Source organism: Petaurus breviceps, unplaced genomic scaffold, assembly GCF_028583685.1.
Source record: "Petaurus breviceps papuanus isolate PSGF00001 unplaced genomic scaffold, PetGlider_PUasm1.0 140, whole genome shotgun sequence".
NCBI lineage: Eukaryota > Metazoa > Chordata > Mammalia > Diprotodontia > Petauridae > Petaurus > Petaurus breviceps.
The window spans coordinates 42,212,903-42,240,601 of NW_027185698.1; the positions used below are offsets into that span (position 1 = coordinate 42,212,903).

The 27,699-nt window shown below is 41.6% G+C and overlaps 2 protein-coding genes across 17 annotated transcripts in view; one reads left to right on the forward strand and one right to left on the reverse strand.

Moving 5' to 3' along the window:
- Nucleotides 1-20,235, forward strand: part of MFSD10 (major facilitator superfamily domain containing 10) — a 32,556-nt gene extending 12,321 nt beyond the window's left edge. For 11 of the 12 annotated variants that reach the window (XM_069070771.1, XM_069070789.1, XM_069070776.1 and 8 more), the window contains 8 exons: nt 1,681-1,869; nt 5,387-5,495; nt 6,098-6,209; nt 9,487-9,595; nt 9,878-9,968; nt 11,828-11,875; nt 14,375-14,464; nt 19,313-20,235. In XM_069070771.1, coding sequence (XP_068926872.1) covers nt 1,681-1,869; nt 5,387-5,495; nt 6,098-6,209; nt 9,487-9,595; nt 9,878-9,968; nt 11,828-11,875; nt 14,375-14,464; nt 19,313-19,419 — 855 coding nt within the window. In that variant the 3' untranslated portion in view covers nt 19,420-20,235. The remainder of the gene's footprint in view (nt 1-1,680; nt 1,870-5,386; nt 5,496-6,097; nt 6,210-9,486; nt 9,596-9,877; nt 9,969-11,827; nt 11,876-14,374; nt 14,465-19,312) is intronic. The other variant, XM_069070839.1, reaches the window with a different exon arrangement.
- Nucleotides 20,236-24,613: 4,378 nt separating this feature from the next.
- The window catches only part of ADD1 (adducin 1), a 107,378-nt gene continuing 104,292 nt past the window's right edge, over nt 24,614-27,699 (reverse strand). For all 5 annotated transcript variants that reach the window (XM_069070750.1, XM_069070752.1, XM_069070757.1 and 2 more), the window contains one exon: nt 24,614-27,226. In XM_069070750.1, coding sequence (XP_068926851.1) covers nt 26,868-27,226 — 359 coding nt within the window. In that variant the 3' untranslated portion in view covers nt 24,614-26,867. The remainder of the gene's footprint in view (nt 27,227-27,699) is intronic.

The following is a 27,699-nucleotide window of genomic DNA, read 5'->3' on the forward strand; positions in this document are numbered from 1 at the left end:
CATGTGGCATCACTGGAAGAACAGTGACATATGATAGCAAGGGAGCAAATTGGCAAAGATGGCAGGAGGTGGAAATAGTCGATGTTGGTGGGGCTGTGGGAAGACGATCACATTAATACACTATTGGATGAGCTGTGAATTGGTCTAACCATTCTGTGAAGCAATTTGGGATTATGCTAACAAAAGTGACTAAAATGTTCACACCCTTTGACCTAGAGAAGGGGGCATCCTATGGTGTCTACTGGGGTGGGAGTAGGAGTCCTTGACTTGGTTCTGGGTATTGGAGGAGAGAGAGATAATTAGGAAAATTACTAAGCCTTTTTCCCTGAAACCATCTAGGAACTGACCAGTTTCCAGGGACAGCAGGATTGCTTCCTACAATGAGATCATAGATCCATTGACATAAAAATGCAAAGAATCAAGGGACAGGCCAACGTATCTGTCATCCAGGAACTTGCCTAGCTGAAGGGGAGACAGATGCTTATCACTAGCTTGGCCCCATGGTAATGATTTCTTTAAAAAATTATTTTCCAGTGGGGTGTGAGGCTGAACTCTTTTGATATGGTACAAAGAACACTGCACCTACATTTGATTCCTAACTCTGACATTTGCTGGCTTTGGACAAATCACTTAATATTCTCAAATCCCAGGTTTTTTTCTTTTATGTGATCCAGCCCCCTTATTTAAAAATATTAATAAGCATTTATTTTCTCTTTTTTCCTTTCTGCACTGGGAAAAAAAATAGAAAAGGCCTGTAACAAATACATAGTGTTAAACACACTTTTGAATTAACTGTGTTCAAAATATTTTCTTCTGCCCTTTGAGACCATCTGTCAGGAGGTGGGTAGCAGGCTCAGTCACTGGTCCTCTAGAATCATGGCTGGTCATTGAATTGATCATAGTTCTTAAGTCTTTCAACATTGCCTCTTTTTACAATGTTGTCATTATTGTATAAATTATTCTTGTGTTGTGCTCACTTCTGCACTAGCTCATACAAGTCTTCTCAGATTTCTCTCAAATGATTCTTTCTGTTAGGTCTCACATCACAACAGTTTTTCATGACAATAATATGCCATAATTTGTTAAGCCATTTGTCAATTGATGGGCATTGCCCAAGTGTTCAGTTCTTTGCCCCTGTAAAAAGAACTGCTATAATTTTGTATATGTGGGTCCTTTTCCTCTTTTTAAAAAAAATTTCTTTGAAGCTGTAGACCTAGTGGTGGTATTTTGAGGTCAAGGAGTATATACAATTTAGTGACTTTTGGAGCACAATTCCAAATTGCTTTCCAGAAGGACTGGACTAATTCCTATTTCTACCACTGGTATATTAATTGTTTTCTTACAGCTTGTCATCTTCCTTGCCAATCAAGTGCCTGTGAGATGGAAGCTCAGTTTAATTTGCATTTCTCTGTTTATTAGGAATTTAGAACATTTTTTCATATGGCTATTTGTAGTTTCAATTTCTCCCTTTGAAAATGGCTTGTTTATAGCGTTTGGCCCCTTATTTACTGGGGAAGAGCCTTTATTGCTTAAGCTAAAACATAGTCCTGTATATCCTGCCTCATGGGGATGTGGGACTTGTTCTTTGTAACCCTTAAAGAGCTTTAGAAATGTGACTTGCTATTTTTCTGCCATCTCATGTATAAAAATGCTGTGTTGATGCCACTTCTGCCCCTGCAGGCCATGATTGGGGTTGCCTTTTCTCTGGGCTTCACCATAGGCCCGATGATTGGGGCATACCTAGCAGCCGAGACAGGTAAAGGAGACGTCTTCTACTTTCACGCGGCCTTATTGGCTCTGGTGTTCGCCATCTCTGACTTGGTGTTCGTTTTCTGCTTCCTTCCGGAAACACTCCCCAGGGAAAAACGGGTAAGGCTCCCTAGAGACTTCTTTTGCGTTGGGAGATTGGAGAAGCATAGGGACCTTTGGAGCTGCTGAATTGTCCATTTTACAGATGATAAAACTGATGCTGAGAGAGGTTAAGTGATTTCCTTAGGGTCACATCACTAGAAAGTATCTTAAATAGGATTTGAACTTAGGTCTTCTTTACTCCATGTTCCCCGGCTTTGTTCACTGCACCATCAGCTGCTCTTAACTCTGAAAGCTTTTTGATTCTGTGTGGAATGAGTCAGGGTGCTGTGCTGCCGCCCCTCCCTCCTCGTCCATTCAGGACAGATGTTTAATATTAATGGCAACAGATGGGCCAGAGGCAATCATGGCTGAAAACAAGTGGGTGGATTAACTGAATGAGTTGCATGTGTAGAGACACAACCTTTTTTTTCTTTCCATTTGTGTGGCATATAGAAGTAATGGGAAGTCAGTAAGTTAATAAGCATCTACACATCTACTATATGCAGAAGCAGCTAGATGGCTCAGTGGATAGAACACTGGGCCTGGAGTCAGGAAGATCTGAGTTCTAATTCGACCTCAGACACTCACTAGGGGTGTGACCCTGGGGAAGTCACTTAACTTCTGTTTGCCTTAATCCACTGGAGAAGGAAACGGCAAACCACTACAGTATCTTTGCCAAGAAAACTCCATGTGGGGTCATGAAGAGTTGGACATGACCAAACAACAGCCACATGTGCTGGGGTTACAAAATAATGCAAAAACTGTCCCCACCTTCACTTTCTGATGGAGAAAACATGTATATGCAGACAAGATGTACACAGTGTAAATGGGAGGTGATCACTGAGGGAAGGCACTGAGTGGCTGGCGTTGTGTGGGGCAGGAGTAGAAATCATGCAAAACTTCTTGTAAAGGGTGAATCTTGAAGGAACTCTAGGTGGCGGAGGTGAGGAGGAAGACCATTCCAGTCATGGGACAGCCATGAAAAGGCATGGGTTTGAGAGTGGGAGTGGGAGTGTGTGTGTGTGTGTGTGTGTGTGTGTGAATTAATAGGACAGTGTCACTGAATGGCAGAGTAGATGAAGGGAGCTAAGGGGGAAGAAGACTGGAAAGAGAGAAAGGGGCCAGGTTGTGAAGAGCTTTCAAAGCCAAACAGAGGATTCCGTATTTGATCCTGGAGGCAATAGGAAGCTCCTGGAGTTATCGAGTGAGGAAGTAGGAGGATCACTTGGGCAGTGAGTGGAGGATGGGCCAGAGTGGACAGAGACTTGAGACCAGTGAGCCGGCTGTGGCAGTAGTCCAGGTGTGAGGTGATAGGGCCTGCACCAGTGAGGTGACTGCATACAAGGAGAAAAGGGAGAACGCAGAAGAGATGTAGTGAAGGTAGAGTTGACAAGACTTGGTTAGTGGGAGTGAGGACTAGAGGGTGAGACTGAGGCTGTCACCTTGGATTCCTGGGAGGATAGTGATGTCTTCAACAGTAATAGGAAGTCTAGAAGAGGAGGGGGAGGGAGTGAATGAGCTCTGTTTTGGACATGTTAGTGTCAGATGCCCAAGAGGCAGTTGGAGATGTGAAACACAGGAGAAAGGTCAGGACTGGATACAGGACTGGCAACCCTGACATTGGTGGGACTGGAGCCCATGGGAGCTGACGAGATAGTTTAGAAGAAGAGAAGACAGCCAGGCTGGGCTCTCCAGGCACAGACTCATTCAGATCATTGCCAGCCTCACATTTGAAAGTGTTCCCAGCTCTGTGGGCCCTGCCAGAGTTCATACTCACCGACTTTGTCTTGGAGAGGCTCAGGTCACCACCATGCCACCATGGTACCCAGAAGCACTAGGGCAAAGGTGGTAGGCTTAGTGTTCCACCCTGGGCCCTTCACAATCCTGGGGCTCTCTGCCTTACTTCTGCTGCAAGGTCCTTCAGCTATTTTCCTTGTGGCCTGAGGAAGACCCTGTTTAGGTTCCTCATCTGTAAAATGGTGATGATAATAATAGAGCCTACCTCAGTGGGGTGTTAAATGAGATAACATATGCAAACATTTCACAAACCTCAAAGTATTTGGTAAGTACTAGCTATTGTCATAATTATTTGAATTATTCCAGGGCTGGAGAAAGAGAGTTATTAGAATGTCAGCCCTTGGAAACTCTGCCCTATGGCTAGTTGGACCTCCTGTGTAGGTGGGGAGGGGGACAGTGGGGAAGGAGAGAGGGAGGTAGAGAAGGAGAATGGGGAGACATTATTATCAATAGTCTGATTTTTTTCCTTCATCATTTTAGAAAATACCTGACTTGACTAGTTCTAGGCTGAACTAATTCAGCAGGTTTTTTTTGTGTGTATGCACAGAACTGACCCACGCTCGAGGTTCAGTGCATTAGTGTGGTCTTTCTTTGGTTTGTGTGTGATCAAGCAGAAGCAGCGTTAGACTAGGAGCCTGGAGACCTGATTTGGATCCCTGGGCCAACACTGACCAGTCAAGTGAACGTGGGCAGATCACCTTCCCCCTTTAGGCCTTGCTGTCTCATCTGTAAACAGTAATAATCCTTGCACATAACAAGGCTGTTGTGGCATCCCCTCTGACCTGGACTCTTGTGGTAGCCTCCTAACAGGTTTCTAGTCTGTGCCTCTTGTTTCTGTTACCTCCCACACATGCTACATGCATCGCTCCAAGGGTCCTGTCATTCTCCTGCTGAAAAACCTTCAGAGGCTCCTCAGTGCCTATAGAATGACTCTAAATCTTACAAGCCACTCCTTATAACAAAGGTTTCAGGGCAGCTAGGTAGCACAGTGAATAGAGCACCAGCCCAGGAGTCGGGAGAATCTGAGTTCAAATCTGACCTCAGACACTCGACACACTAGCCATATGACCTTGGGCAAGTCACTTAACTCCAATTGCCTTGCCTTCCCCTCTCTACCAAAAAAAAAGTTTCCTTGGTAAATTTTAAATCACAGAAATAATAGTTGTTCATTTTGTGACTTGTGGTTTAGTTCAGATTACTTCCTTTGTTTCTTCTTCTGACCTCCCAGCTGCCAAGCAACAGGCTTACAATGCTATAGTGGAAAGCACTGGCTTGCTTCTCTCCAGTAGGACTGTGGGCTCCTTGAGAGCAGGGATACAGATTCTGTAAGGTGGACAACCATTTATAGCTTCTTGAGCAAGTGAGGGATGTGATAAAAGAGATCATGGGACTTAGATTTGGAAAAAAAAAATCTTACAATATAGAATCCTAGAAGTTGAGAGGGCCTTCGGGATTATTTAGTCAAATCTCTTTGTTTTCTAGATGAGGAAACTGAGGTGGAAAGGATTTGTCCATAGACATAGAGCTAGCAAATGACAGGCCCAGGACTTCTGATTCAGGTGCAGTGTCCTTCCCACCACTTTATGATGCCTCCCTAATTCTAGGAATAGAACCACCCTCCCAGCCCTTTACAGAGCAGGCTTAAGAGGTAGGTCTGGCCTTCTGTTATGCCCTTGGCATTGGCCGGCTTCCTTCTGTCTAGGGGGCAATGCCATGGATGGGTTATTTGTCTCCTCAGGTTTCTTCTGTTCTATCTGGGTTCCAAGCAGCCTCTGACTTGCTCAGCCCAGTCGCCTTATTCCAGTTTTCAGCTGTCACCAGAGGGAAGGACTCCCCATCCAGAGAGAGTAAGAAGCTTCATTCATACATCTTGGGACCCCTAGGGTTTGGGGGGATGGCTTTAGAGGGGCTTCAGCAGGGTAGTGATGGCTACCAGTTCCTGTAATAACCATCAGAATGGGGACTCCTTTTGGTCAGGGTCTCTTCTAGGTCACATAGCAAAGCCTGGGTCAGAGCTAGAATTCAAACACAGTCCTGAGCCCCCAATCTCTTGCTCTTTTACTTGTTTGCTGGGGTGGGATGTAGGTAGGTAGAAAAAATGGCTTGGGCCCAGAGCAGGGCAGATTTTGGGGGTGGAAGGAATGAGAATATCAAGCAGGCATTTTTAACTTGGGGTCTGTGAACGTTAAAAAAATAAAAATAAAAATTGGTCACTGTGTTTCCATAGAATTGGTTTCCTCTGTTTAATAATATGCATTTAAAAGCATGATTCTGAGAATAGATCTGTAGGTTTCACCAGACTTGTCCAAGAGATCCAAGACACAAAAAGGGTGAAGAAGCCTCGGCAGAGAGGGAATTGAGGAACCAGGTGGGGAAAAGGAGGAAGGCCCCTAATGAATGGACTCATTCCCCTATGTTCCTCTCCCTTTTTTTCCTTCCTGTCTTCCAGAACTCCAGAATCTCAAGGTCCTGGGCCTTGTTTATTTCCTCTATCTCTTCCTCTTTTCCGGGCTGGAATATACATTGAGCTTCCTCACACACCAGCGCTTCCACTTCAGCAGGTATGTGCATGGAGAGTCATAGGGCTGGGGAAGTTCAGATTTCTGCACTGAACTTTCTCAGATGCCCCCCACATCTGGAGATTGATCTCTCTGTGCCTTTCTTCCTTGGTTCCCAAACATGGAAGGGTGGTAGAGAGGAAAGAGCGCTGGACTAGCAGTCAGACAAACTGAGTTTCAATCTCGACTCTGACACTGATTGGATGGTCCTAGGCAAGTCATTGGGGACAAGTGGGATAGTACCCGTATTGCTCTCTCTGTTTTACAGATGATGAAATTGAGACTCAGAGCCTAATAGCTATTTACTGGTCACATAAGTGGTAAAATGGCAGAGCCAGGAACAAATCCAGGTTTTCTAACTACAGGTCTGCACTCTTTTACACTGCAATGACTCTTCAAGTGTTATGACTAAAAGTGGAGGGTGAGAACATTTACTGTCTGATCCAACTGGTGAACAAGACCATGTTCCCCCTTCCTGCCTCTTGCTGATTTTTCATTCATTTGTCCCCCCCTCTGTCAGTGTTCTTAGGCAAATCACCCATAGCCTATTACTTGGATCATCAAAGACTTGCCTCCTTGAGTCTGATATATTTGTCTTAAGGTATGGGAGCCCATACTGAAATGGGGTCTTGGTCAAGTGAACAGAAACCTCTCTGTTTAGAAGATGAATGTGGTTCATCAGATGCTCTGGTGTTCTCAGGGAGAATTTAGCTTTCTCAGGTCTGTCTGGTGCTGCCACACCCTGTAGAGAACTGAATAGTGTACCTTCTGTGGTGATGACAGGGGCCTGATGGGCTCAAGCCATTTTTTCTACCTCCTCAGGGGCCTCATTTCTCCCAGATATGAAGATATGATGGGTGGCTTCTGTACTTTTGTGACTTATATTCATGAAACCAGAGAACAACATAAAAGCAGAGAAACTGAATAGATAAAAAGGGGAAGGGAAGAAAAGAATGGGGAAAAGACAAGAGAAAATATGCAAGGAATGCTTCAGATGTCATGCTTCTTAGGCTATGTGCCATACATCTTTGGAAAACAAAGCCCATATTAGTATTGTAAAATCCTAGAATGTCATAGTTAAAACTTGAGGCAAAAATTTTTTTAAAAATTTTTTCAGTGAGAGTGTTTTATAACTTGGCAGTCAGGCAGTTGTACAAATCAGGACTTGATTTGTTGTTTTGTTGATTAGACTTTTAAAAAAGTGATGGAGGAAATGTTAATAATGAAGATTAAACTTAAAAGTCTGTCAAAAACAAGCCAAGAACTTAAGAAGACACCTAGTTCAACCCCCCAATAGATATAGTAGTCTTCTTTAAGGCTTCCCAGTAGATTCTCATCAAGTTTACACTTGGATACTTTCAGTGATTGGGAATTCACTGTTCCATAAGGAAAAATTCCATTTTTGATCAGCTCTGATGGTTAAAAAATTCTCCCTTATATTGGGATGAAATGTCTGCCCTGTTGGCTGAAGAAAAGACTTGGGGGGCAGGATCATAGAGCTAGAGCTCATGATACCTGTCTTCAAGTACTAGAAGGGGTTTCACGTAGGGAGAGGAATTAGGTTTGTTCTTCTTGGCCTCAGAGAAAAGACCTAGTGCCAATGAGTAGAAGTTGCAGATTTCAATTTAATATATGGAAAAACTTTCTAAAGATTATAGATGAAAATTTTTTTCTTTTCTTTCTTTTGGAGGCAGTCAAGGTTAAGTGACTTGCTAGGGTCACACAACTACTGAGTGTCTGAGACTGGATTTGAACTCAGGTCCTCCTGACTCCAGGGCCTGTGCTCTATGTCCATTGTGCCACCTAGCTGCCCCTACATGGAGATTAAAAAAAACAAACCCAACCTTTAAGCCATTACCTCACACTCATCAAAGAGGCACAGTTAGTTAAAAGCAATGACTTAATGGTGGAGTTCTGACAAAACAGGCACTCATTTGTTGCTGGTAGAATTGCACATGTAGGATCTTTTCAGAGAGCAATCTTTCTAGTACATGATAAAGTTAAAAAAAAATCACATCCTCTGACCTATCAAGGCCCTTCTTAGAAATATACACTGAAACTGTTATCAGAAGACAAGAAAGATATATATGCTAGGTTTTCATAGCAATATTATTATTAATTTTAAAAAGCTAGAAGCAGCCTAAGCAATAGAGGTATAGGTAAACAAATTGTGGCACCTCAGTATATATAGTGCACTCAAAATTAGCAACATAAGAGAGAGTTTCAGAGTTATAAAAACTTGAGTTTCAGTCCCACTGACAGATCCCGGCTCTGTGATCCCAAGCAAGCACCTTGCCAAACTCTCAGTGCCCCAGACAATTCTAAGACTAAGATTCTGGAAGGTGCTGATCTATACTGGTAAGGGAGGTTACTTACACTGTTAGAGTATAATCACAGTATGGATCTATAAAAAATGAAATGTGAGAAATATAAAGAAATCGGGAAAGGCCTTTTTGAAATGTCAAAGTGGAAAAAAAAAAAGGCAGAAACAGAAGAACAAAGGCAAAAAAATGACAACTATATGAGAGGAAAAGTGAATGAAAAGGAATAGACAATGAATCCTAAAATGAAGATTGGAATGGTAAAGGCAATGAAATTAGAGTACTGAAATTATTGTTTTTGCATTAAATAAATTTCATGCATTGAAATCAGTGTAAATGTAAGTAACCCCTAAGCAAGACTGATTAGTTATAATGATGTTCAATATTGAGTTTATACTAAGTATTTTAATGTTTTTAAATGTACAATGGACTGCCTTAGGAGGTAATGACTTATTCATCACTGGAGGTCTTCAGGTAGAGGCCAGATGACCACACTGGTGGTCTGGAATAGTGTAGATAAATTTCTTGTTTATGTAGAGGTTGGACTGGATGCCCTCTGACATTCCTTCCGACTCTCACACTGATTCTGAGGATGGTGTTTGCCATATCCACAGGGGTACTGACATAGAGAGGGGCTGTACCCCTGGCAGGTGTTTTGCCTGCACCAGTTCCACAGAAGGGGGCTACCTTCTCTTCCCATGAACACTGGATACAGCACAGCTGGACTATCTCAGCAGGGAGGAACTGTTTTTTGTAGCTCAAAAACTGAAAAATTAAAGCTTTGGAAACTGGTTGTGGCTGGACAGAGAGGTGGCCTGGGAACGTCCTGTTTATCCAACTAGTTCTGCCTTGGTGGGTGGGTGGGTGTGGGATCTTGGAAGGAGAAAACTATACTCCAGGAACATGAACTCTGGCAGGAAGGACCTTGGTACTGATGGGCTGTCTCACTCCCTTCCTAGCATGCAGCAGGGGCAGATGTTTTTCTTTATCGGCATCACCATGGCAGTTATCCAAGGAGGCTATGCTAGACGGATCAAGCCAGGATGTGAAATTCAAGCTGTGAAGCGGGTAATCATGGCTCCTTCCCCACCCTGATGCCCAACCTGTCCCTTCCTTCCTCCTCTGCCCTTCCCATCAGGGGTGGCCCAGGCAAGGGACCCACTCATGTAGGCAATGCAGATACCATTTGGGGGAAGTGGCCTTCGTAGCCCTTCCTTTCTCTGGAATTGACCCTTCTCACCCAGGCCCCTCTTTGTGGGAAATGATCCACTGGAAAATATCTATGAGCCAGTCATATTTGGCATAGGACACAAAGGTCTCTAACCACTGTGGCATTCTGCTTTCTTGCAGGCCATCTTACTCTTGATCCCAGCATTCTTGTTGATTGGATGGGCTTGGAATGTGATGGTACTAGGTGTGGGGCTGCTCCTGTATTCCTTTGGTGAGTAGGGTTTTCTTGGCAGCAGGTGTAGGGAAGATGCCAGATGGGTCATTACTCCTCAGCTCCCTTCCCATGCTCCTGGCTTAAGGAAGTGGCCAATTTTTCTTGCCTGGTGGCCATTGAAGGTATGAGTGGTTGCTACACTTAGATTTGGGAAGAGATAAATACTGTCTGTACCCTGAGGAGCTGACCCTAATAAAAAACATCCCCCTTTATGCACTGGATGATCACATGTAGTAGGCAATTAATGTTTCTTCAGTCCTTTCAAGCAAGTTAAATGACTTAATTAAATTACTACTGTGTGCCAGGAGCTGGGGATAGAAAGACAGAACAAAAAATAGCCCCTGCCCTCAAGGAGTTTAAATTCTCAGGGTGGGGGAGATATAGTATGTAATGGGAGAACGATATCCACGATAATCTGAGGAGAAAGGAGTGAACACTCACAACCAGGGTCATCATGGAAGTTTTCCTAGAGGAGATTGCATGTAAGCTGTGCCCTACAGGAAGCAGGGATTCTGAGGTGGAGGTGAGGAGGGAGGGCATGCCAGGTATGGGGGACAGCCTGGGCAAAGGTATGGAGGTACCATAATGTGCACTAAACCCGTAAAGTTAGGCTGGGGGCAGATTGTGAAAAGCTTTAAAGGCCAGAGGGGTGTGAGATTGGTAATTCACTTGCTCTAATCCTAGGCAAATCACTTTACTTTCCCAGCCTTCAGCATCTTCAGCTGCTAAATAGGGTCCATGAGATACCCACCTACTAAGAAAATGTGAGGATTAAATGAGAAGTGGTATGGGAAAGAGTTTTGAAGAGTTAAGAGCATTAATTATACTATAAACAGAAGATATTATTAATAATTAAGAATACTACCCTGGAGGATTAAGGCTAGGGATGCTAATGTAAGCAAAAAAGACAATTCCTGCTCTCAAGGAGCTTCCCTTCTGAGGAGTTCTGACACGTGGTAGCTTAGTGTGGAGAATGCCGGATGACTGGTCTAGGGCCTTCCCCAAAATGGAGGCTCCAGCAAAAACTTCACAATGAGGGAAGGGAGGCTATTCCAGGGTGACAATGCTGAAGGTGTGGTTGGGTGCTCCAGGCTGAGAAAGCACCAAGGGCTGACAGCTGAGGATGAGGGTCATACATACATACATACCTACATCACTTTGGGTCCTAATGGCCTCCCACATAACCCCACCCCTTCTCAGCCTTTGTTCTTCCCTTCACTTTCTTCCCCACTACTTCCTCCTCCTATATTCAGGTCTTCCCTGCTTGTAGAGAAAAGAATAAGGTAATAACCAATGTTTCTGTAGTTCTTAATGTAGGTAATTCAGTTAGTCCCATTTTACCAAGAAGAAAACTAAGAGCAGTTAAATGACTCATCTGTGGTTATTAAGTGGTAGAGTCCAACATCTTCTCTTTCCCAGGCCAGTGCTCATTTCACTATTTCATACTGTAGTCCAAGGCCATGGGCTGCAGAAGTTCTGGGGAACCATGCAGTGACCCCAAGCAGGAGTCCAGGGCTGCCTTACCTGGAGATGTATCCCACCCTGCTACCTGGAAGGCACCTTTTGGGGAGTTTGGAAAGACTGAGGTTAGCTCAACAGAAAGTAACTACAACCTTGGCAGCCTGCACTTCTTCCTCCTTGCACTTAATCACGGCCTTAATCAGAGACATCTGTTGACAGCCCAGAGGTGTTTTCGAAGAAGCTGGGGGAGCTTTGCTGGGGTCATCTTGAGGGAGAGCCTGCAGGGCTCTGGCTCCTGGCTGAGCCCTCCCTTCCCTTCTGAGTTCCTATGGGTAGAAGTGAACTCTGGGCTGATCATGGTGAGGCCTGGAGCTTACGTGAACCTTCTTTTGCAGCTGCTGCCATCGTGGTACCTTGTCTGTCGGCCGTAGTCTCTAGTTATGGTAAGCTTTTTTGCTCAGGGTTGGGATGGTGAGAGTGGACATGGGGCCCTAAATTAGGGAGAAGGACCTCTAGGCATCTGAGAGCAGGCCCTCATCTGTGTCAAGGACAGGGAGAGAAGGAACTTACTGATGGGCCTTCTCTATCTGACCCTCTCCATCCTTTAGAGCCCAGTTCAAATCCTACCTTTTCCTGGAAGCCTTCATGGTCAACCTAGCACTTGCTCATTGCTTTCTCCTCTGACTTCTCAGAGCCCTTCCAACCTGGGCCCCTCATTTGATCCTAAAGTCTTTATTCCCTTGTCAAATCCATATAGACCTTTTCCAGGTAGAATGGAGAGTTCCATGAGCTCGAGGACTATGTCTCACAAATAGCGAAGTCTGGCACTGTGCATGAGAATACTTGCTGAATTAGTGGCCTTCAGTCTCTCAGGTTTTACAGCACTTCATATTACTGGCTAGGAAAGAGCCCAGCTGGCAATCAGTAAACATTTATTAAACACCTACCATGTATCAACACATAAACCCAAAGAATGAAACAACTGTCAGGAGATAATGTGCACATAATGCATACATATGTAGCGGTGTATATGTATGTCAATATGCAAATGTATGTATATGCAGAACAAATACAAAATAAGTACAGAATATTTAGGGAGGGAGCACTAGCAGTTGAGGGTAAGCAGGAAGGTTTTGTGTAGAAGCTGGTTTCTGAACTGCATTTTGAAGGAAAAAGAAGCCTTAGAGCAGAGGTGAGTTAGAAGAGAGTGCATACCAAGCGTGGGAGGATGGCCAGTGTAGAGGCTGAGTAATGAGAGACAGACATGGAGACAGATGGAGAAGAGAAGGGGAAGGGAGGGAGAGATAGAGGGAAAGGAGGGGGGAGAGAGAGAGAGAATATGAATGAAAGAATAATACCACGTGTGAAGAAAAAGGAGAAGGCCAATCTGTCTGGACCACAGAACGTGAGATGGAAGGGATATAGAATGAGGTGAGAGAGACAGGTTGTGGCCTGTGAAGGGCTTTAAAAGCAATAAAGAGCCAGTGGAGTTTTTCTAGAAGAATGATGTGGTCTTCATGCTTCATTCTCTAAGGGGAACTACTTTGACAGCTGAGTGGAGGATGCGCTGGAATGGGGAGAGATCGGAGGCCAGGAGACTGGTTAGAAGGCTATTGTAATAGTCTAGGTGAGAAGTAATGGGGGCCAGAAATAGGGTGGTGGTTGTGTGAATGGTGAAAGGGAGAGATACGAGATGCAATGAAGCAGAAATGGCAAAATATAGCAACTCATTAGATATATGGAGTGAGGAAAAGTGAGAAGTTGAAGATAACTATAAGGGAGATAATTTGGGAGACTCATAAGATGGTGGAACGTTTGACAGAAATAGGAAAGTTTATATGAAGGACGGGCTTTGGGTTTTGTTTTGGACATGTTGAATTAGTGATTTGTCTGGAACATTTGATATGTCCTATAGGCAGTCAGTGATTTTGGCTGAAGTCCAAAGGTGAGGTTGGGACTGGTTACGCTGTCTATCTGGGAATCATCTGCATAAAAACAGCATGGGAGCTGAGGTGGTCACAGAGAAACTGTAGAGAGACAGAAGAGTTCCTAGGACAGGATTCTGGGGCTATGATAAGGATGAGGTGCTAGCAGAGGAGACTGGAAAGAGCAGTGAGGAAGGAGGAGAACTAGGAGAAAGTTGTGTCATGACATCCCAGGGAGGAAAGAGGAGGAAGAGAAGGTGGTCAGATGTAGCAGAAAGGGTTAAGAAGGCTGAAAGTGTAGGAAAAAACCCTACCCATTAGTTTTCTTAAATAATAAATTACTGATGATTTTGGAGAGAGTAGTTTCAGCTATATGATGAGGTTAGAAGCCAAAATGAACGGCTTGATTGACTGAGATGAAGTGGATTCAGAGGATAGAGAGCCTTTTTTTCTTAAGCTGAGAAAGAGATAAAAGATATATAGGAAGAAAACTTGAGGTGATGGTAGAGTCAAGTGTTTTGGTTTTTTAAGGGCAAGAGAAACTTGAATATATTTGAAAGCAGTAGGGGAGGAACCAGTGTATACAAAGAGACTGAATAGTGAGGGGGAAATCTATGGGAGGGGATGGGATGGGATCATGGACACAGGTAGAGAACAAAGGTCACCTCATTATCAGAAATATCACTAGCAGTGGTCTTTTGATCCATTTGATGTCCCCATAATGACAAAACCCATGGCTACACTTTCCCCATTGGGCAAAGTTGGATATACACATGGCATATTGATGTATTTGCCATCTCCCTTGTCTATATTTTGCACAAGTCATCCCTGCCTGGATTAAAAGTTGAACATGAAAACAAGTTTACTGTATGTGACTAAAATGTGCACACCCAGAGATCCAACTATTAAGCATATGTCCCAAGGAGATCAAATTTAGAAAGGTCCTATATGCACCAAAATATCAATAGTAGCACTTTCTGGTAGTATACGTGTTGAAATTACTATCTCCTTACACAGGTTCAGCAGGTCAGAAAGGCACAATAATGGGAACACTGAGGAGCCTGGGAGCTCTGGCCAGGGCTGTGGGACCCATTGTCTCAGCTACAGGTAAGTTTGGTTTGGGGTAGTGGCTAGCAGTAGGAATGTTCAAACATAGGCTAAGTAACATACAATTTTCAGTTATCTTAGTTTTTAACCTTTTTCTCAGTCTTTTGCCACTTTGGCATTATCCTTGACTCCTCTCTTTTTCACACCTCCTTCCTCCCATCTAATTAGTGGTCAAGTTTTATCTGTCTGCTTCTCTCCACTCACATGACCACCACCCTAGTTCATGTTCTTGTCACTTTGCCTAGACCATGGTAACTATCTGGAATATCAGCTTCTAACCACTTCCTTCTCTAAGCCATCATCCAGAGAGTCATCAAAAATTTTGTTAAATTACAAAGCTGACCACATCACTTCACTACTGGAGAACCTTCCTATTGCCTCCAAATTTTTGAATGTGTATTGAAGCCAACTATATGAATTTTTTGACAGCCCCAGAAAAGCCCAACAGGGACACCTTTTTACCAGAAGCAGCAAAGTGGCAAAAGTGATTAATCTGAGATTATCATTGCTACCATTTCTGGCAAATAAATAAAATGACCCCATAGGAGTCAAGAAAGACTCATTCTTTAGGATTAGGTTATTTAGTTTCCAATTAATTTTTAATCTCTCTTTCCATGACCCTTTATTGCATTATGATCTAAAAAGGATGCATTTAATATTTCTGCCTTTCTGCATTTGATTGTGAGGTTTTTATGGCCTAATACATCAATTTTTGTGTAGGTGTCGTGTACCACTAAGAAAAAGCTATATTCCTTTCTATCCCTATTCAGTTTTCTCCAGAGGTCTATCATATCTTTTTAAAAATTTTATTCACTTCCTTAGCTTCTTTCTTGTTTATTTTGTGGTTAGATTACAGTCCCCGCTAGTATAGTTTTACTATTTATTTCCTACTATAACTCATTTAACTTCTTTAAAAATTTGGATGCTATACCATTTGGTGCATATATTGCTATTACTTCATTGTCTGTGGTACCTTTTAGCAAGATGTAGTTTCCTTCCTTGTCTCTTTTTACTAGATCTATTTTTGCTTTTGCTTTCTCTGAGATCGTGATTACCACCGCCGATTTTTTTTTTTTTACTTCAGCTGAAGCATATTTGGCACCAGTCATTTACCTTTAGTCTGTGTGTCCCTGCTTTAAATGTAATTCTTGTAAACAATATATTGTAGGATTTGGGTTTTTAATCCAATCTATCTGCTTCTCTTTTATAGATAAATTCATCCCATTCACTGTATATTTTCTTTCATCCTATTTTTCCTGTTTATATTTCTTTCTCTCCTTTCACCCTGTCACTCTTCACCAGTGTTTTGCTTCTGACCACTACCTCCCTGAATCTGCTCTCCCTTCTATCACCCCTTCCCCTTTTTCTTGTCCCTCTCCCTTCCTACTTCCTTATAGGGTAAGATAGATTTCTATACCCAACTTAGTGTGTATGTTATTCCTTCTTTGAGTGAAAGCCAATGAGAATAAGGTCAAGCAATGTTTACCCCACCCCCTGCCACTTTCCTTCTCTCCACTGTAATGTCTTTTGTGCCTCTTCATGTGATATAATTTACCCCCATTCTCCCTTCTCCCAGTGCAATCCTCTTTATTACCTCCTAATTTTTTTTTATATCATCCCATCAAAGTCAACTTATACTCCCACCCTCTGTTTATGTATACCCCTTCTAACTGCCCTAATATAGAGTTCTTAAGAGTTACAAGTCTCATCTTCCCATGTAGGGATGTAAATAGTTTGACCTCATTGAATAACTTATGTTTTTCTTTCCCATTTACTTTTTTTTTTTTTTAAGCAATCGGGGTTAAGTAACTTGCTCAAGGTTACATGGCCAGTTATTTCTGGGTGTGGTGCTAAGTATCTGAACCTGGATTTGAACCCCAGGTCATCCCGACACTGGAGCCAGTGCTCTTACTTGCTGAGCCACCTGGCCGCCCCTAAGCAACTGGGGTTAAGTAACTTGCTCAAGGTTACGTGGCCAGTTATTTCTGGGTGTGGTGCTAAGTATCTGAACCTGGATTTGAACCCCAGGTCATCCCGACACTGGAGCCAGTGCTCTTACTCGCTGAGCCACCTGGCCGCCCCTAAGCAACTGGGGTTAAGTAACTTGCTCAAGGTTACATGGCCAGGTGTTTCTGGGTGGGTGCTAAGTGTCTGAGCCTGGATTTGATCCACAAGTCATCCCGACAGTGGAGCTGATGCTCTTACTCGCTGTGCTACCTGGCCACCCCTCCCATTTACTCTTTTATGCTTCTCTTGAGTCTTGTATTTGAAAACTGGATTTTTTTGTTTAGCTCTGGCCACGCCTCCCATTTACTTTTTTATGCTTCTCTTGAGTCTTGTATTTTAAAACTGGATTTTTTGTTTAGCTCTGGTCTTTTCATCGGGAATGTTTTAAATTTTCCTATTTCATTGAATATCCATATTTTTCTCCTGAAAGATTATGCTCAGTTTTGCTGGGTGGTTGATTCTTGATTGTACACCAAGCCCCCTTTGCTTCCAGAATATCATATTCTAAGCTCTCTAATCCTTTAATGTAGTAGCTGCTAAATTTTATGTAATCCTGACTGTAACTCCTTGATATCTGAATTATTTCTTTCTGGATGTTTGCAGTATTTTCTCCTTGATCTGAAAGTTCTGGAATTTGACTGTAATATTCTTGGGAGTTCTTGTTTTGGGATCTCTTTCAGGAGGTAATTGGTTTCCATTACTATTTTACACTCTGGTTGTAGGATATCAGAGCAGTTTCCCTTGATAATTTCTTGAAAAATACTGTCCAGGCTCTTCTTTTGATCATGCCTTTAAGGTAGTTAAATAACTCTTAAATTATCTCTCCTGGATCTGTTTTTCAGGTCAGTTGTTTTTCTAATGGGGTATTTCACATTTTCTTCTATTTTTTCATTCTTTTGATTTTGTTTGATTGATTCTTGATGTCTCTTAAAGTTATTAGCTTCCACTTGCCCAATTCTAATTTTTAAGGAATCATTTTCTTCAGTTAGCTTTTGTGTCTCCTTTTCCATTTTGGATAGTTTTACTTTTTCTTTTTCCATTTTTTTTTTGTGCTTCCTTTTCCAAGCTGTTTTTCATAGTTCTCTTGCATAACTCATTTCTTTTCCTAATTTTTCTTCTACCTCTCTTATATGATTTTAAAAATCCTTTTTGAGCTCTTCCAGGGGGACTTTTTGGGCCTGAGACCAATTCATATTTCTCTTTGAGGCTTTTAATATTGGCATTCTGACACTGTTGTCCTCTTATGAGTTGTATTTTGATATTGCCTGTCACTATAGTAGCTTTCTATGGTCAGAACTTTTTTGGTTTGTTTTGTTTTTGCTTATTTTCCAGCTGTTTCATGACCTTTAAAGTTGAGCTCAGCTTCTGACATACAAGGGAGGGAACCTCCTGAGGTTCCAAGCTTCTTGTGCTTGGGGTCAGGGGACTGGTCACTGGTGTTTTGTGCTGAGGCCTACAGGACTGGCAGCTTACCTGCTGCACTGGAGTTTCCTGGCCTAATCTAGCTGGCTGTGCCAGGGCCTCCAGGCCTGATCACTGACTTGCTGTAGGGGGACTGGAGGTCTCACAACTGGCCCACTGTACCTGGCCTGTTGAGCTAGGGCCATGGGGTCTCAGTTGCTGATCTGTGCTGGGCATAAGGGCTTCCCGAAGCTGGCTTGCCTAGACATTGCCCGCACTGAGCTATGCTGCCCTTTTACCAAGTGAGACAGACCTTTTCTGCAGTCCTTCTAAGTTATCTTGGGCTGGAAAATTGCTTTGTCCCACCCTTTTGTGGGTTCTGTTACTCCAGAATTCATTTTGAGGCATGATTTAAAGTTGTTTAGAGGGAAACTGGGTAGAGCTTAGACAACTTCCTGTTTTTTCTCTGCTGTCTTGGCTCCACCTGTCTGGAGTTCTTTCTTTCTTTTTCAGAGGAAAAGAATGTGGTGCTTAGCAGGAGTTAATAATGATGACCTTGTGAAAATTTAATTTTCTGATTAATTTCTTAAGGCAAAAAAGTAGCCTTGGACATCTTAAGATTCAGCCAAAACGTTTAGTTCACATTTAGTGAATCTCTAGTCTGAAGCCAATCATCTAGCATGGGCAACACTAATATATTAACTGGCTTTTCTGAACTCAGTTGATCAGCACATTATCAGGTAACTTAGAAGGTACTATGTTATACCATGGGGGATACAAAGTAGGAAAGAAGGCACACATCCTACCTAATCTCTTCAAAATCAAACCCTCTGGTATTCTTCTTTCCATTCCATTCATCCTGAATATGCCTCCAGATTAATTTTCTTAAAGTTGAATTCTTATCTTGACTTCTGGCCTAAGAATCTTTGTTGACTTCCCATCACCTTGGAGTTTAAGACTCCTCAGTGAGGTTTTTTTAGACTCACCATAATATGATTCCAGTTTACCTTTCTGGCTTTTTTTCCCTTTTAATTTACTATATATTCTGGTCAGCTTTAACTTCTTTCCTGTTCCTTCAACAAGTCCCATACATTCCTTACTTCATTTCCCTTTGTTTTACCAATTCTTATACCTAGAATGTTTTTCTTGCCTTTTTTGCTTTACTATGAGCATATTTATTATGATCTGTCTCATCAAAATAGTCTGTAGTGAACTTCCATTTAAATGTATTCTTTAGTTAATAAGTCAGTCTTATCAATCTAAGTTTCACTGAGGTAAGCTGGTAAATGCAACATCCAACCAGAACAGTGATATTGAGTGACATGTAGGCATGGTGGGAAAAGCCTAGAGCTGGGTAAACTAAAAAATATTTTAATGGGAAAATCCTTGAATTCAGTATTCTCAAGTGGTAAAAAAATTTTTTTTCCCTTCTCTTTGCAGTATACTGGCTGGCTGGGGTCCAAATGTGCTTCACTATATGCTCAGTGATGTTTCTTCTCCCCATCATCTTCCTTGGGGGCCTAAAGCAGCAAACCAAAGCAGAGTGACTGGTTCTCTCCCAAGTTGCCAGTGGTGCTGGGCCATTTGTCAGAACTTCATTCATCAGAGCCAACATCTCACTATACCTGAAGGAAGCATTTAAAGAGGAATTTGGAGTACAATGAGTCAGAAATCTGCCATGAATAGATTGATCCTAGCCATTTCACTTTTCCTCACAACTAAAGGGTTGTCCTCTTCAGTAAGGTGGCATATGGATGATGTAGGCTTTATTTTTATGAAACTGAACATCAGTGACAAAACTTGACCATAGTCTGAAATATTGGGGATTTAGAAGCAGTGGGGTTGATAAAAACCATTAAGTCATTTATACTACTATGCATTTTGCTACTCAGTCTCTGAGTCTGAGAATTTTGTGTTCTCAAGGCTTCTTGTGATCCTCAAGGTTATGGTGCCTTTACCCTTCTCCATGCTGGTCCATTTACAGTGATGGTGACATCAATAATAGATGACTACAGCCCACTGGGAAGAGTCTGGAGGTTTACTGGCCTCCAGGATACATTAGCAATCAGCTTCCTTTGTGGCCTTCATGGTATAACTGTTGGAAGTCACATAGACTTGGCTTCTAATGGTAGCTACCAAAAATGAGGATGAGTTAATTTTGCCTTTTCCTATAAAAAAAAGTTGAGCTGACCAACAGCAGCAGCATGGGCTACTAATATTGGGAAAAGTAGTGGCTATAAAACTGCCACCATATGTAAACATAATATTTTTTATAATATGAGCATTCTGGATCAAGTTACTGAGAGTCACAGTGGAGTTTTGACAAACTGTGTATGACAGATTAAAATTATTTTGCAAACAGATTTCTTTTAATTATGAAATGTTTATTTCAACCAAAGGTAACTAAGATGGGAATGGGCACTTGGTAGAACTGGAAATTATTTTTGCATTTATCTTATCCCTTTATGAACAATATAGAAACTGCCCTGAATTGTTGGGGTGTAGTTTACTCAGTGCCACACTGTGTTCACACCAGCTCTTGGCTTCCATTATCCTCAGTGTACTAAGCAGTAAAGTTGCATACCCTACTATATAAAATTAGAGGTATTGACTATTTAATTCTGTGTAGTAAAGAACAAACTTACCTTTTTCCACCTACAGCTGAAAGGAACCTTAATTAGTCCCATCTTCTCTTCCCACCTTATGGCTGGTACTCGAGAAAGATTAAGTTTCTTGCCCTTAATATCCCAGAGTTAAGAATCTCCTGGTGTCTTCAAGTTCATTGACCTTCCAATGGGATCACATCACTTTCCAAGCTGCTTTAATTAATGGTGAGACTTGGGCTAGTTCCTTCTCTTCTCTTGGACTTGGTTTCCTCTTCTCTTCCTAGGAAGGGGCCAAGTTAGGTCTCAAAGTTGCTAGTTCTAAGATTCTGTAATTCCAAAGGCTATGCTGAATGACCCAATATTTTACTAATCAGTGTGATGCTAGAGTCAGAGGACCTGGATTCAAACATTGCCTCATGTACTTACTCCCTGACCTATATGCTCTTGGGTAAAATAATTTAGCTTCCCTAGCCTTTAATTCCTTATCTGTAAAATCAAGGGAACTGGATTAGATGGCCTTTGAGGTCCCTTCTGGCTCTAGATTTTTGATCCTGTTATTTCAGTAAGAAATAACAAATGGATAAGGCCTTGTTAAATCCCATTGAGGAAAAAAAAACCATGAGGTAAATGTTTATGCAAGATTTGTGGTGTGGGAAGAACATCAGTTTGAAATAAGAATTTACCTATGTGGCTTTAGGCAAATCACTTAATCTCTTTGGGTCTCAGTTCCCTTATCACCTAAAAGAGAGGACTAGATCAGAGGTTCCAAAACTTATTTGGCTTACAGCCCCCTTAAAAAAAAATGTACTCCCCCCCCTTGAAATCTTTAACCATTTAATGGTTTTTAAAAAATTGCATCATTTCAAAAAATATATTTAAAAAAAATGATACATCTTAAATTTCATAATTTAATGTAAATTTGCGATTTTCCCTGCACTGAAATTTTGATGATGCAATATCGTATCACATAACCATATAGTATCATATTTTAAACAATTCGTTACCTGCACATATTCCTGCTGATATATGCTGGACTTCCCAATAATGCACAACACCCTCACCTGCCAATGCTTGCTTATTAAGACCTGTAGACAGACTTGACCATGATTGGTTATAACTTGTATTTTGTGTTTACTCGGAAAAAGATGTAATCACTACAACTTTAACTTTGTTGTACAACAGATGAAACATGTATGGTTTTTCAAAAATTTCTTCTTTCCTTATGCTTCCATAGCCCCCTTATTTTTATTCAACACCCCCCAGTTGCACCTGAGGCTACTACTGCCCTATTGAATCATTCTAGCACCCCCCAGGGAGTAGTACTGACCATTTAGGGAACCTCTGGGCTATATGAATTTTTAGGTCCTTTCAGGCTTAAAGCCTGAATGTGATTACTTTCCCTGGGGTACAAAAAAGGGGGGGCAGGGGAGGTGGGACATAGGGCCAAGGGTGAGAGTAGCTCCAACTGATTTGGAGGATATTAAATGGCTTGTCTTCCGTCTACACGAAATAGAAATTGTCTTATTGCATGAAGCTCTAGTATAAACTATTACCACTTATGGCACAAAGACTGTTATATCCTAGGGCACAGGACTGAGTATCTCTGGGAGCCTTTAGCAAACAGCAATGAATGCCTAATTTAGCTTGTAGCAAGTCAAGGTGAATTAGCATACCTTTCATATACATTTATAGTCTTAAGAGTTTAGCTGTTAGCACCATTTAGAATTTTGACAGCACCAACAATGTAGCCTCTTAGGACACTGATCTATTAAGCAGATATTGAATGCCTGCTATGTGCCAGATGCTGTGGATGGAAATAGAGAAATGAAACAGTCCTTTCTCTCAAGGAGTTTACATACTCTTAAAGGGAGATAACATGTGCACATAAGTATATACAACAAACATACAAAATACAAGGCAATTTTGGAGGAGGCACTCGCAGTTGGAAGAACAGGAAGACCTTATGTAGGAGGTGGTGTCTGAGCTATGCCTTGAAAGAAACCCTGGAGCTTCTAAGAGGTGAGGTGGAGGAGCAAGAGAATTCCCAGCAAAGGGAAGAGGCTGTGTGTGCCAACACACAGAGAGGGAGACCAAATATCAATGTGGGAGAAATGGCAAAGAGGCCAGTTTAGCTAGAGCCATGAATGAAGGAGTAAGGCCAGAAAAGTTCGAGAATCATCCAATCAATAGAACTTGATTCAACTTCTATGGAACAAACAGCTTTTGAATCTACAACCAAATCTCTGCTCTTCCAAAAGGGCCAACACTGAGGTTCTACAGTGCTTAGAGCACTTTTATCACATCGTTGGGTGTCAAGAAGGTAAGCAGCAGCATCCATAATTTAGAGATGAAGAAACAGGCTCTGAGGCCGAGTAATGTACATCAGTGTGGATTCAGATGCGGGTCTCCTGGACCTACTAGATCTTACAGCTGCCAGCATTTATACAGTGTTTACTATGTGCCAGAAACTGTATCAAGTGCTTTACAAATATTATCTCATTTGATCCACACAATAACCCTGAGAAGTAGGTGCTATTATGAGCCTTGCTTCATAGATTTGGAAACCGAGGCAGAGTTATTCATCCAGTGTCAAACATTAAATGTCTGAGGCTGGATTTGAACTCGTCTTCCCTGACTCTAGGCCCAGCACATTATCCAATGTGCCACCTAGCTGCCCCTATAGAATTCAGGGAGTCTGTGGACTTAGATGAGGAAAAAAAACTGTCATTCTCACCAATTGCCAAAATTTAGCATTTCCTTTAATTATCTAAAAAAATATTAATCAGAGATGGGGTCCACAGGCTTTGCTAGACTGCCAAAGTGGTTGTCGATGACATGAGGGATAAAATCCTGGTTTGTGACTTTGTGCATGTAAAAGGATGAGCAAGGGAATAAAATGCAAATGGGCTAAACACTCTAAAGACATGTAACAGATAGGCGGACAGTGGAGTCAGGAGCCCTGGGACGGGATCTGGCACAAGATCTTGATCTCTGAGCTTCTATTTCCTCATCTGCAAATGGAGGTAATTCATGTCTCACTTCTTTCCTCACAGGGTTAGTATAAGGAAAGGGCTTCGATTAATTATTACGGGTGAAGTGTTGGTGAAATTATTTTACAATAAGCTTCCACTATGGTCTGCCAGTTTTTATGACAGAAAGACTGTATTTGAACCCCAGCTTTGCCATTATCTGGATGATATAATCTGTGTGACCTCTGACTAAAACCTGGTCTTCTCATTTGTGAAATGGACACAGGGTTGTTGTATGGGTTAAATGAGATGATGTTTATCTTCTGAGAGTGCTATTTATACAAAATAGAGAAGCCACATTATTATACTCCTCCACTAAAACCCTACTCTGATGTCTTTACTGTGGTGACAGCAGCGGTGGAGGTGAACCCTGGGCTCCTGAAGTTCATCAGAGAAGTATAATATCTTGTAGGTGCAGGCCTGGTGATGATTTGTGCACCAACCTTGCCAAGGTCACAGGGACTCATGAGCTGCAAGGTGAGCAGCAATTAAAGAACATTTACTAAGTTGAGGAACTGTGATCTGTATTAATGGAAGAGGACTCACACCAAAGAAATGAAAACTCCTTCAATAATAGTAATAATAATTATTAATAAGTTGTTTTACTATATTAAGAAAACAAACCTCTTCTTTTCCATTGAGACCATGTTGGGCTCAAATTGTTACATGAAAAATGACTGATATAGGGTGATTGTAGAAGACTGCTTTCTAAGTAGCATCAATTAAAAATTTTTTTCAGGGATGGTGAAGAGCTAAAGGGAAAATACCACACTAAGCACAATGGCTCCCTCTAGTCTATAGCTACCACCAACTGCAGTTAGTACTTCAAAAGGATGAGGTTTGTTTTCTCTTTCACAATAAATAAGGCAGAGGAAGACCTCTTGATATGGATGTTCTGTAAGGCTCTGTGGAACAACATGGACAAGAATCACACAGGATGTTTGCTATATGCATCAGAAGAGGCAATATGAAAAATGAAACTAGAAATCCACTGATATGGTGAAGCAAAGCATGTAAAATTGAAACTTTTCAAAATAAAATACTATTTTTGATTGAATGAAATTGATGAACTAACATCTAAACTGTTCCCAGATTTCAGACACTGAGACTGTTTAAAGAAGAATTTATTAATGAGTAAAACAATGTTACAATGAAGAAAGAAAAACACAGGACCTATCTTCTGAAGTTTATAGCCACATATGCAACTACATCTCATATTGTAATACAAAGAATTAAAAGAACACACTACAAAATTGGAAATTAAGTCATTGCATATGTGGGAAGAGAGAAATGGAAGGATCCATCCTTAATTAAAACACAGAGCGATGGTGAACTGTAATTACGATTGGCAATAAAACACAATTCAGCAAAAGAAGTAAGTCAGCTTTCTAGTGTACATAAAACATACAAGGTTAGGATACAAGCTCAAAGCCATTAGTGCCATGCAGTCTGTTCTAAACATTATTGTTTAGGTGTCTCTCTTATGCAGTGATTTGCTGTGACTTCTAGCCCCACCCTACATCTACCCATTTCAAACAACAGCTATCCCATATTTACCTGGTATTCTTTCCATTGCTAACCCTCCTTTTCCCTGCAATTCCATAATGCTAACATCAGCTCTCTTGTCCCTCCCTGAACTGGCCATGGTTGTATCTGGGGCCAAATATTGCTTTACATTGATGAGGTGGCCATATTCCCTGACTGAATCATGGTTTGGAGATTTTTATACTGCATCAAAGGTAAAGCATTTGACAATTTCCATTTCTGTAATTGTGAAGGAGGCTTGGGACAAGCCACTTTATTTCTAGTTATCAAGCAATATCATTATGTCATTCTACAAGGTGAATGAATTATGTGGACTATTTTATGTATGTAAATACACAGTAAAAATTGTTTTTTGAGCTCAAAAGTGACTCTGGGTGCAAGATGTCAAATTGTGATCATTATAATTAATTTAACTTTTCATAACCCTGAAATTTTCAAAGTTGTAATTTGCTATGTGAAGACAGGAACAAATCTGAAAATACCCTAAAATTTCACAAACACTAAACCAAATAGTAAACCTTGCAATCTCTATAGTCTTTTACAAGAAAAGAGTATTTCTAACAGAATAAAACTGAAAAAAGTTGGTCTATTCAAAAAGGAACGTTCAGAATTGGAAAGGAGGTTTCAGCTGCAAATTCATAGGAAATTCTAGCAAATACTCTCCCCCTTCCCTCAATGCTAACCCATATTTTAGGCACCCTAATGGATAAAATGCCAGGTATTACTAAATTCATGTTTGGGGCTGAAGGAGAAAATATAATCATATTAGTAAGTCATGGAGGAAGAATACAGGTTTATAACTGCCACTCATCAAATGCCTTCTGTATAGTATGTCAAACCAAGTCTTAAGTGTAATCTCTAGGGGTGTCTTCTTCAGCAGAATGTAAGCTACTCGAGAGCAGGGACTGTTTCAATTTTGGTTTTTTATCTATAGCATTTAGTAACAGTGCTTGGCACTTAAGAGATATTTAATAAATGCTTGGTGATAGATTGATCCGGAGGGGTGAGTTGCCCATCTTTAATATGAACACTCTAAGGTAGCTGTGGTTTCCAGAACATCTAATTCGAAGACTAACCTCTTTGCCCATCCCCTTGGATGGCTCCTTAAGCTAGGTTTCATGGGATCAGTTACTGTTTTTAATTAGTTCAGTAGAGGTTCTCTGAATATAGAGTGCAGCAGCAAATACCTTCAGCTAAGTCATGTGAGACAACACAAGGTTAAGCAAAAGCCTAGCAGTGAAAGATGCAAGCTTACTTTATTTATAACGTCTGTAGGAGGGGATGCAAGATGGGAGGGAGGTTGCCAAAGCCTTGCGTAGAGCATGATCTATAACCACAGCCAGCTTGCAGAAGCACAAAGTCTCATTCTGTTCAGGAGTATGTTCTTTCTGAAAACACAACAGCAAAGATTTTTAAATGCACCTGCTATGACTCAGGAGCACAGTAATAGAAACTTCTGAGAGTTAACAGAGTTTGTGACTGATCTACATTGCTCAAAATTCTTGGGGGAGAGTTTTTCCTTTTAACACAGTGGCTCCAAGTCTTCTACATGAAGACTTTACAGTTGTGTACCAGTTGGGAATAGATCTGAAGTTAGCTGCTGAGAACTCAGGGTTAGCACCTTTCTGCAAGTTAGTTAATTTGCTGTTAAAAACCATACCCTGGGAGCTTTGCCTAGGGTGGCTAGCTGGTTTCATTTCTGCATTCCATTACAAACATAAGACAAAACACTCAATACAATCACATACGTCCTAGTGGTTAATGAAGGATTGGGGGTTTTAAAACATGACAGTGTTTCTGCAGCGCACGGGGCCATTAGGAGTCACTTTTCTTTTTGCTCTTCTTCAGAAAGGAAGGAGTACGGAACTTCTTTTTCTTTTTGGAGGGGGACTTCCCAGGGGATTCATCACTCCCAGGGTCTGCGGCCATTCCCTCCTCGGCAGTTGGTGTGGTGGCCTCTTCAGCAAGGGAAGATGGGGTTTCTGGATTTTCTGTAGCAGGTAATTCAGTCTGGCTTTGGATGTGAACTTCATCACGTCTACTTTCCTCCTCCTCTTTCTCAAGTGGTGGGAAGCTAAGTGCTTCTGAAGGCTCATCAGGGGAGAGGTCTGGAAGGGTTTGCTTGAAGGTTGCAGCATCACTGTCATCTCTGTAAGTCTGGTTCTGCTGTGTGTCTAATGGATGTAGGAGTAAAACAAACTATTGAGTTATGAAGAGTGATTCTACCTTTTCTAAGTAGAATGTCACTTCTAAGATGAGAAATGCTTTTAATATGAAGATAACATTTTTACTGACATGCTACTAAAATACTTTTTAAAAATTCTACACTACTTTATGGCTGAGTGCAACAGATGTAAAAAAACAGTTTCAATGAAAGCTTATTTTTAACTGCTTGCCACTGGATACTGTGCTGACAAAATAAGAATCAACCATTAAGTCAACATGAGTGTAAGAAAAAGGAGAGGAGGAGGGCGGCCAGGTAGCACAGCGAGTAAGAGACCGGCCCCAGTGTCGGGATGACCTGGGGATCAAATCCGGGCTCAGATACTTAGCACCACACCCAGAAATAACTGGCCGTGTAACCTTGAGCAAGTTACTTAACCCCAATTACTTTAAAAAGAAAAAAGAGGAGAGGAAGTTTTAAGCA